This window comes from Desmodus rotundus, chromosome 10 (genome assembly GCF_022682495.2).
Source record: "Desmodus rotundus isolate HL8 chromosome 10, HLdesRot8A.1, whole genome shotgun sequence".
NCBI lineage: Eukaryota > Metazoa > Chordata > Mammalia > Chiroptera > Phyllostomidae > Desmodus > Desmodus rotundus.
In genome coordinates this window covers 26987559-27002648 of record NC_071396.1, presented here as the reverse complement: position 1 = coordinate 27002648, position 15090 = coordinate 26987559, and the positions used below count along the sequence as shown (strand labels likewise).

General features: G+C 50.3%; 1 protein-coding gene across 1 annotated transcript in view; it reads right to left on the bottom strand.

Annotated features, from left to right (window-relative positions):
• Positions 1–15090, bottom strand: part of MTMR10 (myotubularin related protein 10) — a 37188-nt gene that overhangs the window by 8265 nt on the left and 13833 nt on the right. The window contains exons 6-12 of the mRNA XM_024561637.4: positions 13960–14050; positions 7709–7880; positions 5611–5698; positions 5442–5530; positions 3006–3136; positions 1872–1941; positions 1187–1257 (exon numbers count right to left, since the gene is read on the bottom strand). Coding sequence (XP_024417405.2) covers positions 1187–1257; positions 1872–1941; positions 3006–3136; positions 5442–5530; positions 5611–5698; positions 7709–7880; positions 13960–14050 — 712 coding nt within the window. The remainder of the gene's footprint in view (positions 1–1186; positions 1258–1871; positions 1942–3005; positions 3137–5441; positions 5531–5610; positions 5699–7708; positions 7881–13959; positions 14051–15090) is intronic.

Sequence of the window (15090 nt, the reverse complement as noted above, 5' to 3'; positions counted from 1 at the left end):
CTATACTATGTAAACCGTACCTCGGCAGACTTTAGAAAACACTCTCTGCACCACAGTGCCAGAACGGGGCGGGCCGCTTCCACCACAGCAAAGGCGGCAGAAATGTGCTAAGCACAGCTTCGTGGGCAGCGGGATGGGAGCAGCCAACGGCTGAGCGAGGAGAGGTGGCTCTGCTTCTGGGCTCTGTGTGCGCTCGTGAGTCAAATACACTCGGATGGCATCCGTAAATGATTACTTGAAAGAGTTCACTACTGTTCTTTCCGTTCCCCAAGGGCTTTAAATATTTTTACCTTATTAAAGTCATTTAAATTTGAGAGTCGGGAAAAATACTTCTGTAAGCTTCGGCAGCATAGTATATTCATATCCTATGCAATATGAATTTATTGTATTAACAGGTAGTTTATGCTTTATTAAATCTTATCTCTAAGCTTAGACATTCTATTAGCTATAAAGTTATTTAATATATAATTATCTTTTGCTTAACTGGAAGATTTTATATTGCAATTTTTTCTACCAAACATTAGACAAAATTCACATTACTGGCTGTTCGATTTAGTCAACTTCTTGGTATCAAACTGTTTAAGGCACACTCTGGCACAAGCCAGAGGCATCCACACTAAGATGTGCATGAATTAGAAAGGTGGCGCCCTGGCTGGTGTGGCTCAGTGGATTGAGTGCCGGCCTGTGACCCAAAGGGTCACTGGTTCAACTCCTAGTCAGGGCACATGCCTGGGTTATGGGTCAGATCCCCAGTAGGGGGCCTGTAAGAGGCAACCACACATTGATGTTTCTCTCCCTCTCTCTCCATCCCTTCCTTTCTCTCTAAAAATAAGTAAGATCTTTAAAAAAGGAAAGAAAATCAAAGAGAAAAGAAAAGAAAAAGATGACAAGGTTAGAGAGAAGGGCTGCTTGGCCAAGAGGAACACTGTGTTCGATTCCACTAAGGACTGTGAGCTGCCTTCCCCTGAGGGAGGGAGGCAGAGGAAGTACTTGGCAGGCAGCTGGCTCCTCTCTGCTCTCCCGCGTGCAGCCGTGTGTCCCCGCTTTACACTAACAGTGTGAGAAGTCTGCAGAGTGAGTGGGGTAGTGTCATACAGGAGAGATGGCCGAGATTCAGTACATTGACTTGAACGTGGACTACAGGGCCCAAGCTGGCTGGTAACCAGTGTTCCCAGTAAAGAATTACCTTGGAGGACTACAGAGACTCGCTTGCTCTCTAGTGTGTACACGAGTTCTGCTGAATGTTTCAGGAATGTCCTGTGAGGAGAAAGAGAAAAGGACTTAAAAATGAAATTTGCACGACAAAGATTTTTTAGAAGTACTTGAAATCGGACAACTCTCATCTTTCACTGTACACAATTGTATTCTCAGTAATGTTTATGAGCTTCTCCAGTATTTACAGGACTCCTCAATAGAGAACCATCTTATTTTGCATCAGGGAAGTTCATCAACCTTTTATGAAGAGGTAGGAGCTGCTTTAGAGAACACTCTTGGAGGATCGAACCGCAGAGGCGGAGGAGAGACCAGCTGGGTGCCAGGGACAGGGCCGGGGTGGGGCGGGGTGCGGCTCTCACTGGCAGCAGGAGGCGGCCCTGGGGGGTGGGGCAGCATTCCGACTGTGGTGGTGGCACAGGAGCCTGCTGTGACAGAGCTGCACAGGACCGCACAAGCACGAGCACGTGGGCCTGGGAGAGTGTGAACGCAGCCTGCAGACAGCAGCGCTGTCACTTCCCACACAACTAGTGGCACGGAGCACCGCCCCGGGGAAGCTGGGTGCAGAGTGCTGGCTCTCTGTGCGGTTTCTGCACCCACTGTGGTCTGTAGTTACTTCAAGTGTCAAGTTAAAAAAGAAAGAAAAGTGGGGTACAAACCTTACATATTCTAGCCACCGCGTACTTTCCAGTGAAGATAACCATTTCTCTTCAGTTTCTTCAAAAGGCTCTGTAGTAAATACGTAATGATAAGATATTTAATTATGTAGACACATACGGTACATTCTCAGGCTTTTTAAGCTTAATTTTACATGATTAGTATCGGAGCTAAGTGCTACACCAGTTTTTAATATTTAAAAGCTGGCTTTAAGGAAGTGTCAGGCACTTTCATTCAATTCTGTGAACATTTTAAGAGGACAGGTTACAATCCTATTTTTAAAAAAGTGTTCTCCTGGGCCTCCACCTTCTCTCTGGCTCTTTCAGGGAAATCTCAGGGTGAGTCCAGCCCCCTCCACCTCCTAAGAGGTAGTGATCCCGGCCTTGTGGTAGCCCAGGCCCTGACGCTGGCCCTCTACTCTCGGCTTCTCACCATGACCTTGCCCTCCCTGCACATGGTTTACCTGGCCTTGGCCGCTGACCACGGCAGGGACGAGGGTGCCCTCTTGTCAGGGCTGCCCTGCCTGGCTGTGCCCTGGCCCCCGTCAAGGTGCCTGTCACCTCACAAACGCCATGCTTCAATCACGTCTGACTGAAAGGCCAAGAACCATCCGTGTCACCGTGTCCACCCCCAGAGTCGCTCACTCTGACCCAGACCCGCGGTGACAGCTGCCGCTCCAGGCTCCAGGTGGCTCAGGGGCTCGCTCTACACACACTGTCCCTAAGCCACTTACGTGGGCCACCCCTCTGGGGCACAGCGGAACACCTGACAAGTGTTTGCTCAGACAGGCCTGCCGGAAGTCCAGGCCTGCGCGTGTCTGTCAAAGCGCGTTCGCAAAGGCAACCATGCGGCGAAGTCTCAGTTGGTCTATTCCTATCTGAAAGCGACTCCTTTCATGGCCTAAATGCAATTTATTTGGTTCATTTCCCTCCTGAACAGGAAGCATTTGTCTGAACTCTAATTCCTAAGGGCTCCTGCTGTCACACAGCAATACCCTGTACAAATATTTCAGTGAGTCTCTATTTAAACAGATCTATTGCTATGTTTTTAAGGAATACCACTTTTCCTAACATACCTCGTGCAATGCTGTACCCCCACTCACTACACACGTATGTATGAAATGAAAATGGAATTACCATTAACGCACAGTTGTTTCAGTTTTACAAAAGCCGCTTGTATTTCCTGGATGTTGGGCAGTGTCTTATCCAAGTCTGCCTTGTGAACATCACTTCTCTGCGGGTGGCTCTTCGTTATTGCATTACAAACCCTAACAAAGACAGAACCCTTCCATCACTGTTCAATCGCTTACTCCACGGGATTTTCCTGAACACTTACATGAGCCAAGACACTGCCCCACGAGTTGGGGACAAACAGATGAACAAGACAGGCCGGGCCTCTGCCCTCATGGGTGCAGCTCCTGGCTGGGGGCTGGGGGGAATGAGAAAATACCAGGCAGTGGAGAATGCCACAGGAGCTGTAATCGGGGGAGTATGGGCTAGTTCAGGCCCCATGTCGGACCAGGCTGCTCTGTGCAGCGGGCACGGAAGCCAAACGCTACACAACCACAAGCTGTGCACGGAACTGGGGAAAGTGTTCCAGGCAGAGGGCCAGCAGGGGCAAAGGGCCTGTGGTAGGATGCAGCTTAGCTGGTGGGGAAGCAGGGGGAAGGCTAGAGGGGCTGATATGACAGGTCTGAGGGTAAGAGGGTAGAGATAAGGTTGGACAACAAAAGGAATCTGTCCTAATTATGAAGAATAGGATAGCTGACAAAACAAAAGGAATTGAAATAAGTGTTAGCTTAATGAGTTAAAGTCTTTCCTTTAAGAGCACTCACTTAATCAGCAGGCATGCTAGCGAAAACAAGGCCTGGAGTATGTGGACGTAATAATTTCTACTGTGAGTAAAGTGAAATTACAATCCACCAGGCAATACAGACTTGTGCGAACTGTAGTTACCGGCCTCTCCAGAAAGCTAACGGGTCATTTGAGAGTCACCTGACAATTACTTGCTTCAGCAAATGCGCTTTGTCTTTCTTAGCTATGGCACTGTGGAGAACCCTCAGATCTGGCTGTACCAAGAATGGACTGTGATGTACAATCTCTGAGGCTCTCTGAGCCTGTTTTCTAAGATCTGTTCCTTTGCTCTTCATTTACTTAGCAAGTACGGAGTACATAACATCACAGGTATTTCCTAGGTGCTGAACAGACAACGGTGTGAAAACAGACACAGTCCCTTCACTGCACGGAGCTTACAATCTAGTAAGACAGACAGGAGGTAAACTGTCACACACACAGTTAAAAACAGAAAGAGCTACAGTGTGACTTGAGGCTGGATCTGACTTGGGCAGTGAGGAAAGGCTTATCCACGAGGGGGCCCTCTGCACTGGGCCGGAAAGGATCAGGGAGTCCCAAGTGGGCGGGGAGAGTGCCAGAGGGTGGGCAGGAAGAGGGCAGCCCAGGAGAGGGAAGAGCACGGGCAACGGTCAGGAGTCAGAGCCCAGGGAAGCCCAGGGCAGATGGAGCACAGGAGGGACAGGGCGTGGCCCTAGACGAGACAGAAGTGAGGGTGCCCTCCAACCCACCAGTAAGGGTGAAGCTGGGTGGCCACATACGTGTTTTTAAGATTTCTGAAAAGTGGAGTGACAGAACTGGAGGACTGCCTGGACACGGGGAAGGAAGATGAAAGAGGAAGGCATCAAGAATGGCCCCTAGGTTTCGGAAGAGCAGGTGGTGAGAGGGCCTGGTGGCCAAGTCCTGGAGTCTGCTCCTGGGCACAATGAGTTTAAAGGGCCTTTGAGACCTCGACGCAGAAGATAGGAATTTAGACTGCAGATATAAATTTCACTTGATGGTCACTAAAGCCACAAGCCATGGGTGAACTTCTTGAGGAAGAAAACACAGGAAGGGGAAGAGGAAGTGGCCTCTGACACTGCACACAGTAACATCGGCAGGGGCAGTCAGGCCGGCCCCAGGCACTGAGCCCCAGGGAGCAGGGGCTCTGTGAGGAAAGACAACCACAGGGCTGCCCAGCACTGCAAGGAGGACTGAGACGTGCCTCCTGCGTGAGGGACCCAAGGCGGCACAACCGTACTTCACCGTGTACAATGAGCATCCACGTTTCTGTGCACACTGTACACGGGATTCTTCTGCCCATGGTACGTCATCCTTACACCCATGGATAATGCACATCCTTGTTTTTCCCTCAGAAATTTGGGCAAAAACGTGCACGTTATACACGGCAGAATACAGTAAGTATAAGAAAAGTTTGATGATCGCGAAGCTTCTCGACTGGAAATCACTGCAGTCTGAAAGCATGGTAAAGGCAGTGTCACAGCAAGATGTCAACAACATAAGGGCCTCAGTGTCTCGTAAGCCACAGAATGAAATTACATTTAGCATCATTTAATGTTACTTAATTTTACATGGTCCCATTCTTTTCAAAATGGTAACCCTTCCATGGAATGCGCAGGGTGAACTGTAGAGACTGTGCCACCTCCCCACTAGCTTCAGCTACTCAGCGGTCTCCTGATGACAAGTGACAGGCCCAAGTGAGGAAGTCCACATCCTGCTCACCTCTGGTCGACCTTCCTCTGCTGCAGCACGTCCTTTATGAGGGCCACTCGCACAAGCGCGCTGCCGTTGGCGTGGCTCCAGCACCAGAGCTAGGACGGAAGCAGAGCCTTTACGTAACTGGGTCGGAAAATGGACCCCGGCGCTCATGAAACCCACAGAGGTCACTTACTGGCGTCCTCCTCCCGACGAAAGAGTGGGAAAAGGTCTTCAGGTCTTGGTCTGCTAAGGAACTTGGCACAACAAAGTACTCGGGAAGGCTGGGGGAGAAACAAATCACAGCATCAGAGTCCTGTGCTTCAGGCAGGGTAAGTGTGCCCTGCAGACCCCATACACAACGGAACACACTGAGCCCCATTTAACATGCGCCCCACTTAGTGACCGCTCAGCGTGCACCGTGGGAGACGCTGATGCTCCCAGTCGGCTCAGTCTGAAACACGTATGATGTGGCCAATCCTCACAAATTTTTATTTATGGCAGGGGAAAATCCAAGGGAGACATTTGAAATGTTTCCAGAATGACTAGCCATCAAACATGAATGCAATTTCTGAGAAACATACCCACCTTGTTCTCCTGACAGGCGACAGGTAAGGAAATAGCAGGCACAGAAAACAAAACCCCATAAATCTACTGAGAAGCTTTCGCTCCCTCCCTTCTTAGCTCCCTCTTCTATCCTTCCCCACCCCCAAAGACAGGGAGGCTCTAGGACCCTGATTAGACAGCAATTGCTAGTGGGCAGCTCAATGCACCTTAAGACACCCACCTCTGCTCTTTCTTCCCCCAACATGGCTGGGCAGGTGGACAGGCAGGCCCAGCCAGGCTCAGCCAGGCCCAGTCAGGTGCTTCGCAACATGTAACATGCCAGAGCGTGCTGGCCACAAAGTCTAAAGTCAAGGAGCGGCAGGAGACCCAAGCTGCAGGCTCCAAACACCTCCCCAGAACTGCACCCCTAGAAGGTCCTGGTGCTGACCAGCCGGCAATAACGGGGCAGTGTTTCCTCTCAAACACTGCTTCTCTGCAAGAACTACCTAAGACTCTAATGGTCTTAAAATAAAGCATCCCCCAAACCCACGACTAGCAAATCATGTAAACAAACAAAGTGAAAAAACAATTTCCTGGTCACTTTTGGAGGATTCTCGGGAATCTGCTCATTGTTCTCAGAACTGGTTAGGTAAAGAGAAAAGGGCAAAAACATACCGTAGACCCGTGAACAACATAGTCTGGCCTGCAGGGGTCCACGTACATACGGACTTTTTCAGTGAGTACGGCAGATGGAATGCAGTGGAAGGAAGAACACAGTCTCTTCCTCATGACTCTCTCAGTAAAATTTTCTTTGCTCCAGCTTACTTTAAGAATGCAGTTCATGATACACGTAACATATAAAATATACCTCAACTGACCGGTTATACTATCAGTAAGGCCAGGCAGGCTATCATGGTTCAGTTCTGGGGAGCCGAAAGGTATAGGTGGGTTCCGATTGTGTGGGCTTTGGTGCCCAAACCCCTGTTGTTCAAGCACAGCTGTGCTTCCAGGTCCTAACGAGCTGATGGGAGGGAGGTCTGTCAGAGGGACGATGGAGTGAGAGCCTGACAGACAGCACTGGTCATCACTGCCAAAGAAAGCCAGGGGCAGCGACAGCCCCAGGAGGGACGTCTGCACTGCAGGACCTGGCCGCCGTGATGCAGTAGCAGGTGCACAGCACCATCCACTGAGGCATTCTTGCCAAAACCCTGAGCTGCATCCAATGAGCCCCCACATGAACCCCTGGGGCCGGCTAACATCCTACAGGAACCACAGGAGGCAGAGGAGCCTGCTGAAGGGCAGCACTGGTATGAAACCAGCAACGGCCTGAATGTGGAAAACTCCACAGAACAAATGGCCCAGCTTTGTCACCAAATAAAGGGCTAATAATAAAAAGAGGGTGGGAGGAGACTGTCATCCATAAAAAGGCCCAAGAGTCACGCCAGACCAGTTCACCGTGTTCCCGGCCTGAACAAACGGAGGACAAAAGGCCTTTGCGAGACACAGACACACACAGACACTGACTGGATGAGAGACGGCAGCAAGGGAGGACTGCCAGTTTCTGTCAGGGGACACGGACGCCGTCCTCATGTTAAAGGAGCCCTTGCCTTCCCGCATAAACTGTGCGTGAAATCATTATTAAAGACCAACACCCCACCACCCGCAGCCTGAAAGTCATCAAGGACAGTAGTCTGTCACCCCTGTGGGGGTCACCCCCGGCCGCAGACAGCGCTGCCCCTCCGACTCACCACGTGGATACCATGTAGCCCTCGTTGATGGAGCAGACCCTCCACCCGGCGGCGCCCGTCCTCTTGATCTCTCGGTCCCAGTCGGAGTACGTCTCAAAGAGCGGGGTCTTCTGGCTGCCGCCACCACCAGCTCCACTGCCGCCTCCCGTGGGCAGTCCGTTAATTTTGTTGGCTACAAGAAAGAGCAATCTTATTAGCTGCTTTAACAGTGACATAGCATCTCATCTCGGTGCCTCCTGTCGCAAACATCTGCAGAGGGGGCACCTCCTTCCTGCTTGTCCCTTAGTCTGTCCCAGACTGCCTTCCTTTTCCTAGCTGTTGTGCCCAAGCAGCGGCCCTTCTCTCTCAGCACACCTCAGGTCATCCTGTCCTCGCCCACCTCCCAACTCCAACAGCACTCTCCAGCCATCCGCCCCCTCCTGGCTCTGCCCCAATGCCCTCAAACCCACGCAGGCCCGCTGGGCTCAGAAGACCGTCCCTGGTCGCTCTGGACCCCCTAGCATTGTCCCTGCTCCCTTTCACTGACCCCCTTCCCCAGTGAGGAGCGACGCCTGCTGCGCACAGTTCCCCACTGTGCATTTTCTCCACGACTTCAACAGTCTTTTACCCTGCTAGTCTGTGGAAGCCATTCATGAGCCTCCCTCACCCCCCCACCCTAAACCGTGGGGAAATCCAAGCCACCGCTCATTTTCTCCATGTTTCACCTGGAAAAATAAATGCATCCGACAAACACCTGTTCTCACCCCCCCACCCTAAACCGTGGGGAAATCCAAGCCACCGCTCATTTTCTCCATGTTTCACCTGGAAAAATAAATGCATCCGACAAACACCTGTTCTTAAGCCATCAAGTCCATCACCATTCTAAGACTGACTTCTCGACACTTTTCTATGGTTCATTATAAAATTCTTGTCTGGTAGCTCTACTTAGTTTCCTTTGACAAGCTCACGGGGATTCCTTATATTCCACCAGAGTGCCAGGCCATTTGGAATTTCAGCACAAAGTGCCTGGACTTGAAGTTCATAGCGAGGAGCCTTCTCTCACTGGGGGCACACCCATAGTCTTGGGAGGGTGTGCAGAGGACTCACAAGGACGAAGGTGTCCCAACACTCAGCCTCAACCACCCTGCCCATCTGGGTGACAGATGGCATGTCTCCCCTGGCCCAGCATCTCGCTGTGAGGGCTGCAACTGTGGCAGGTCTCCCAGCTACACCCGTCACGCTGCTGGGCTGCACCCGAAACTGCCTAAACTCACCACGTGACCACTTCCCGAAAAACACGCTCTCATAACGCTGCACCGTTGCCCCAAACTTCCGACTGTGCTCCTTTTCCAACCAAATCAAGCAAACCAACATGGCTTCCCTCACGTAACTGACCTGACCTTGATTTCCTGTTATTCCCTGACTCCCACAAAACACCCTCCACTGCCCCACGGACAGGCCACACCCATGCCACCACTGTTCCTTAGCACCTGGTGTGGGACAGGTGTTTTCTGAGACCCTATGGCGCTAAGGCCTGGACATGAAAACACGGTTCAGACCTAATGTCTAGCTTCAAAGCACTGACACTGGTCACAGGGCGCTGGATGCACAGGTGAGATGATGGGGCGGCAGCAGAAGCCCTAGCTCCCCCGGGAGACCCAGGCGGGGGCAGGAAAGGCCTCACGACTTGGCCCATCTGCACAGAGTCCCGGGGAACGAGCCACACACTGCCAGGGGGCTGGCGAGGAGGCGGCGGGCTGCTGGGCAGGCAGACCACCATGGACATGGTGTGACGACGCAGCGTCAGCAAGCCAGGGCGCTGGCGGTGCGGGGGATGGCACGTGAGGGGCTGGAATATTAGCTGGGCCTGCACTCTTGATCTGCACTGCCCCCAATGGTAACCACTGGCTCCATGGGCTATTTAAACTGAAATTAAAATTAAATAAAACTAATTATCCAGTGACGCTGATTTTAGCACAACTTGTTAAAATTGAAGTGCTAACTCTGAGCACAGACCCTGAGTTCCCCCACCCTCCCCGCAGAGCCTCCTCTCTAGGGTAATGAGACCGGAAGGAGCCTCGGGGGTCGTGACCTCTCCACCACGCAGACCCTTCACGGAACCCCGGGCAAGGCCCACTTTGTACACGTGGTCCACAGGACTAGACCCACAGAGAGACAGCCAACGTTAGGAACCTAAGTCATTCACCACATGACCAAGTTAAAGGGGGAGAACCCCTGTGACCAGCTGTAAGCACAGAGAAACAATTGACAGACTCAACCCCTGCTGGTGATTTAAAACAAAAACTCTGGGAAATTACAAAAAAGGGAATTTCCTTAACTTGACCAGGGGGATGTATCAGAAACCCACAGCACACACCCTCCTCGTTAAACCCAGGCACAGATGATACCCGCTGTCACGGCGACCGCTGGATGCTGTACCAGATGTCCTCGCCACACAAGCAGCCAGCCACCACAAACGCAGAAAGGACGCGCTCAGGACTTCCAAAGAGCACCATAACTAGCCTGGCGGCACCCTCTAGCTGAGGGCCTAGAATGGAACACTTTCCAGTGTTTTGAAGTTACAGACTTCAGTGAGCTAGGCTGCGAACACATGACTGTTTGTGGAGGGAGAGGACCTATGGATCTTGCATTTTTTGCTAGTTTATTGATTTTACTGGTTTAAAACCTGTCCACATCTCAACCACCAGGACCAGGTCTTTTTTACGTTCTGCACCTTCTTCAGTGAGAGCTTACAGAATGTGCAGCGGATCCTCAGCCTGGCGTTACAGAGTTTGGAACCTCAATGTTTTCCAGAAGCTCCAAAGGCCTGACGATGCCTGTGGCCTGCTCCGCAAAGGGATCCGACGTGGGTCACACACAGGGGTCGCAGCTGCAGGCCGGCAAAGCCGCTCGTCTCAGGAAGGTCTGGGTCCCCTGACTGTCAGCCAACAGGTTTGAGGGCACAGCTGCTCAGCCAACTAAATGTGAACCCTGAGTCTGGGGGCTCCTGACCTTGGCTATCCTCTGTGATACAGGTCAGAAGTCTAACCCGAGCCCGTGCAGAGGTGATCTTAGAGAGGCCCCTCTCCCATTTAGAATGGCCGCAAGCCACAGTACAGACAACAAGAGTGGCACACACATGAATGGAAAGCCTGTCACTTTCGTGGTGCCGCAGAAATCAGATGTGAAGGAGGCCAAAAACAGACTGCGGTCACTAAGGAGTTCGATAGCAGTGAGCCAGCCCAGTGGCTCCAACAGGAGATGGGGACCGGCGGGCTGGGGCAGAGCCAGCAGGGCCGTGTTCTCAACGCTCCACCGGGGGTTCTGAGATGCATCTGGCCGGCTAGGAATCACCAGCATGCAGGAGACGGGAGGATCCGTCACAGCATTTACAGCTGCACCGGGAATCTGAAAAGAACTCGCGAGCACTGCTTCAAACGCATGGTGCGCCCTGTGAGTGTGCAAGCCTCGGAAGGAAAATCTAGTGCCAAGACCTGTGTCAACGAAAAGGATGTGAGTTTACAGAATAAAATAAACGTCACTGAAAACGTGCACTTTCTGCTGTGAGTCTACAGGATGACTTCAGAGGGCATCGCAGTGTTTCCAGCACGCGGTCTGTCGTGACTGCAGCTGCCAGCACTGAGGCTGCAGGCCGCTTCATGAGGTTTTCCGCAGAAGCATAACCTGACATCTTATCAATTTTGTAACAAAGATGGGCCTGTGCTTTCTGGACATTGTTTGCCCAAGAATAACCTGACTGATGAAAACAGAGTCCTTGTGGTTTCTTTCAAGTTCAAAGAGAACAAGAGGAGTCCTGTTCTCCACGCGGGGCCCCGTGATGTGATGGGAAGGACCGTGGGAGCTGCACCTCACCCTGAACTTCAGCAGCCTCACAGAAGCACCTGGGTGACTGCAGAGCTCCTCAGAGATGGTTTTTTACTCAAGTGATGCTGAATTTCGGAGAAGACAACCTCAGAAGGCCTAGGGCCATCTACAAGATTCCTTTCTTCCATAATTGCAGGGGACATCCTCTAAGTTCAGGTCTTATGTGTGGAAACAGCTTTGTCATCTACCTCCTTGCAAAAAGGACTTCTTTAATCCAGCCAATGAGCCAATATGTCATCCAGAAGTTCAAGAGTAGGTTACTGGGCATCTTTCACTCACAAATAATGAATTCTGACTGCAGTATGTGAAAATCTCAGGCTTCTTTTGATCTTAAAGATGCAGTGTGTGCTTCTGCAACAGCATGGAAGGATATTAAAGGCTGCCACCCTATGAGGAATCTGAACAAAACCTTGGCCAAGTGTTATGTTTATGAAGTACTGTCAAAGGCTGGGGAGTCTAAAGGATGTAATATAAAGTTCTCCTGAATATTTTAAGTATTACTTACCAATTTCATCAACAAGCTATACATAAGGATACACACAGAACTGATAGATGCACATAAGAAATTGCAGCCCTGGCTGGTGTGGCTCAGTGGATTGAGCGCCAGCCTGTGAACCAAAGGGTCGTGGGTTCAATTCCTAGTCAGGGCACCTGCCTGGGTTGCATGCCAGGTCCCCAGTAGGGGGCGCATGAGAGGCAACCACACACTGATGTTTCTATCCCTCTCTTTTTCCCTCCCTCCCCCTCTCTCTAAAAATCAATAAATCTTTAAAGAAAGAGAGAGAGAAAATGCAGCAGGGGAGCTATGGGCTGAATAAACTAAGGTACCATTAACACAGACATGCCCGCAAGGACAGAGGAGGAAACCTGCGAAAAGCAACTGAAGCAGGTGTCAGCTCACCTGGTACACAGTGCACAGTAAGGCTGGCTGTGAGTGCTGAGCTCCGGGCAGTGCACTACTGTGGAAAGCACAGAGCATTACCCCGGACTCAACCACTTCTGTCAGAAAGAAAGAGGCACCAAGAACTGGTCTGGATCATGAAGAGATTTAAGCGGGAATGAGAGACTCTCCTACAACTCTTGCACCACTTGAAACTCATTTAGGTTGCTGTCCTGACAACAACCCTGATGATCACGGTCCACGGCTCAAGGATGATCCAAAGGACACTCGCCTAACTGGCAGGGCAGGGCAGGAAGAGCATTTTTTTTACATTAAGAAATAAACTTTAAAATTCAACTGTATTGCTGAAATCTAGGTTGCAGTTAGTTATATTTTGGTAAGAAAAATTAAGTTATCAAAACCATGTGGTGCAACTTCCATACAGCGCTGTGACCTTCACATACCATGTGTGAAAGATGCTTCACAAGTGTCTTCCCAAGCAGTGAAACCGCACTGGCGCCGCATGCATCTGCAGAGCCTGCGCGCTGTGCCCACATTTTAATGTACTCACACCAGAGCGATGCCGGCATACACTTGTATTCTACAGATTATGTAAATTACCACCATATGTTTGGAGGGAACAGAATGGAGAGACCTGTACAATGAATAGTTTGTAAGATCCCCTCCGGACCATGCTGGGTGAATGGATCTTTCACTATAAACACGTAACTGATTTACTTTTCTCCCTGGAAGAGTGGAAGACCACGTGGCTCATGAAGTGAGCCGACATGCAGTCACTGACCCACAAGGGGCCAATACAAAACATGACCTCTTCATTTACCCTCTATCCTCTTATGAGGTTTTTAAAAATGGCTGATTAAAATCACGTTAGTGTATAAAAAGAATGTACAGAATTACATGAGCACCTGGAATTTTCCTCGACTACGTCACTGCTGACACAGATATGCGGGCAGAGCTCTTCTACATTTGTAAAATCTGCCCAGAACACACCAGTCCTCTGGACAAGCACTCACCTTCCTCCCATCAATCTTATCCCACAATGTGAAGTCACTGTTTGACTGTCTTAAAGAAGTCCCCTACAAGGTTTAACCTCGTCTGCTTTTGCATGAAATCACACCTTGCTAGGAAAGATCATGTGTTTCAAATATCTTAATTTTCTACCACTTTTCTTAACAGGTAGGATTAACTGAAGCCAGCAACCAAACAGGGGCGACCGTCTCTCGTCAGAACACACTCGCCACCGACAGCAGTGAGACAGACGCTGCCTTGCCCCAGTGCCCGCAGCTGCTCACGGGGTCTCCCCGGCCCCTTCGGGAAACAGCCTGACAAGTACTGTCTCTTTCCGTGTGCAGGGCCCGCCTGTCTCACAGCCGTGCGGCTACCACCTCCAGTCACTAGAGCTACGTGGTAAGGGGCTTCTGAGAAACACAACATAAAACGCACACAATGCAAAGTTAGTCACAATATTGAATGTTTTCATATTTACCTGAATTGTGGTATTTTTTCCCAACATATTCAAATGCAAAGAGTAGCTGGAGGTCTGTTGGCTGGGAATAATGAGCTATTGCAAGGCATACCTAGGAAAAATTCTACATTTAGAATTTGACGTTAACACACTCAGTTAAATGAAATGCACAATCAGGCCTCGGCCACGGGGAGCATCCTGGGGCAGTGATTACAGACCCTTATTTACAGGTTTCCCTGTTGACCCAGAGGGTGAAAGAGCTCCTCAAGGCCAGGTGTCTCCCTCACTGCCGTGCCCTTAAGGCATCGTTCAGTCCTCAGTGAGTAGGTGGAAAGTATTCAGTGAGTGTTTGCTGAGTTGAATTTTAACAGGCAAGTCATTTTATTCAAATCAGTGACACTTGAAAACTAAAGAGGCATTCTCCCAAAAGGCAGTGACACATCTACTCCTTAAAAAAAAAAGAAGAAAGCTTTCATTTTTGGTGGGCTATCGTAACTTAGTATCAGCAATCTGGAAGGCATAATGGAAGGCATGAAAATTTAATGTTCACGCCTCATAGATTAAAATAAAACAGGCTTAATGGAAAATCTATAATCACAAAAAAATAGCAAGAAACCCCAAAATGCATGGGTGGCTCAAAGAGGCACATAAAAAATGAAATTGCACTTCAGTAAAATGGGCTGAGACAGGCCTGCGGTAGGTGGAAAGCATGGGCTCTCCAATCCAACAGCACCACCTCGCTCCACCCTGCACCTGCCCTAGGGCCTGTGTGAGGCCAGTTCCTCTCTCGGAGCCTCGGTTCCCGCACCTGCACCGTGAAGAAGGTATCGATGCCCGTGACAGGAATTAATAATCTTAGTGCACGCGTGGCCCCTAGAGGAGCTGCACACATGGAGTTTGATTCTTACTATTCTTAACCGCTGTGGGGCAGGACACCCTCTGCTGACAAAGCCCTGGACTGGACGGTGGCAGGAGGCATTCTTGAGTGAGCAAGAAGAAAAAAGAAATTTAGGACACGTGCAAGGAGAGAATACAGGAAATCTTACTGAAAAAGACTAAGTACCACTTTGAAGGAAAAGCAAGAAGCCAGTATGATATACTTTTGACAGCGAGCGAGCAAGGAAAGTTGTTAATTGTTAGTATGGGGTAGGC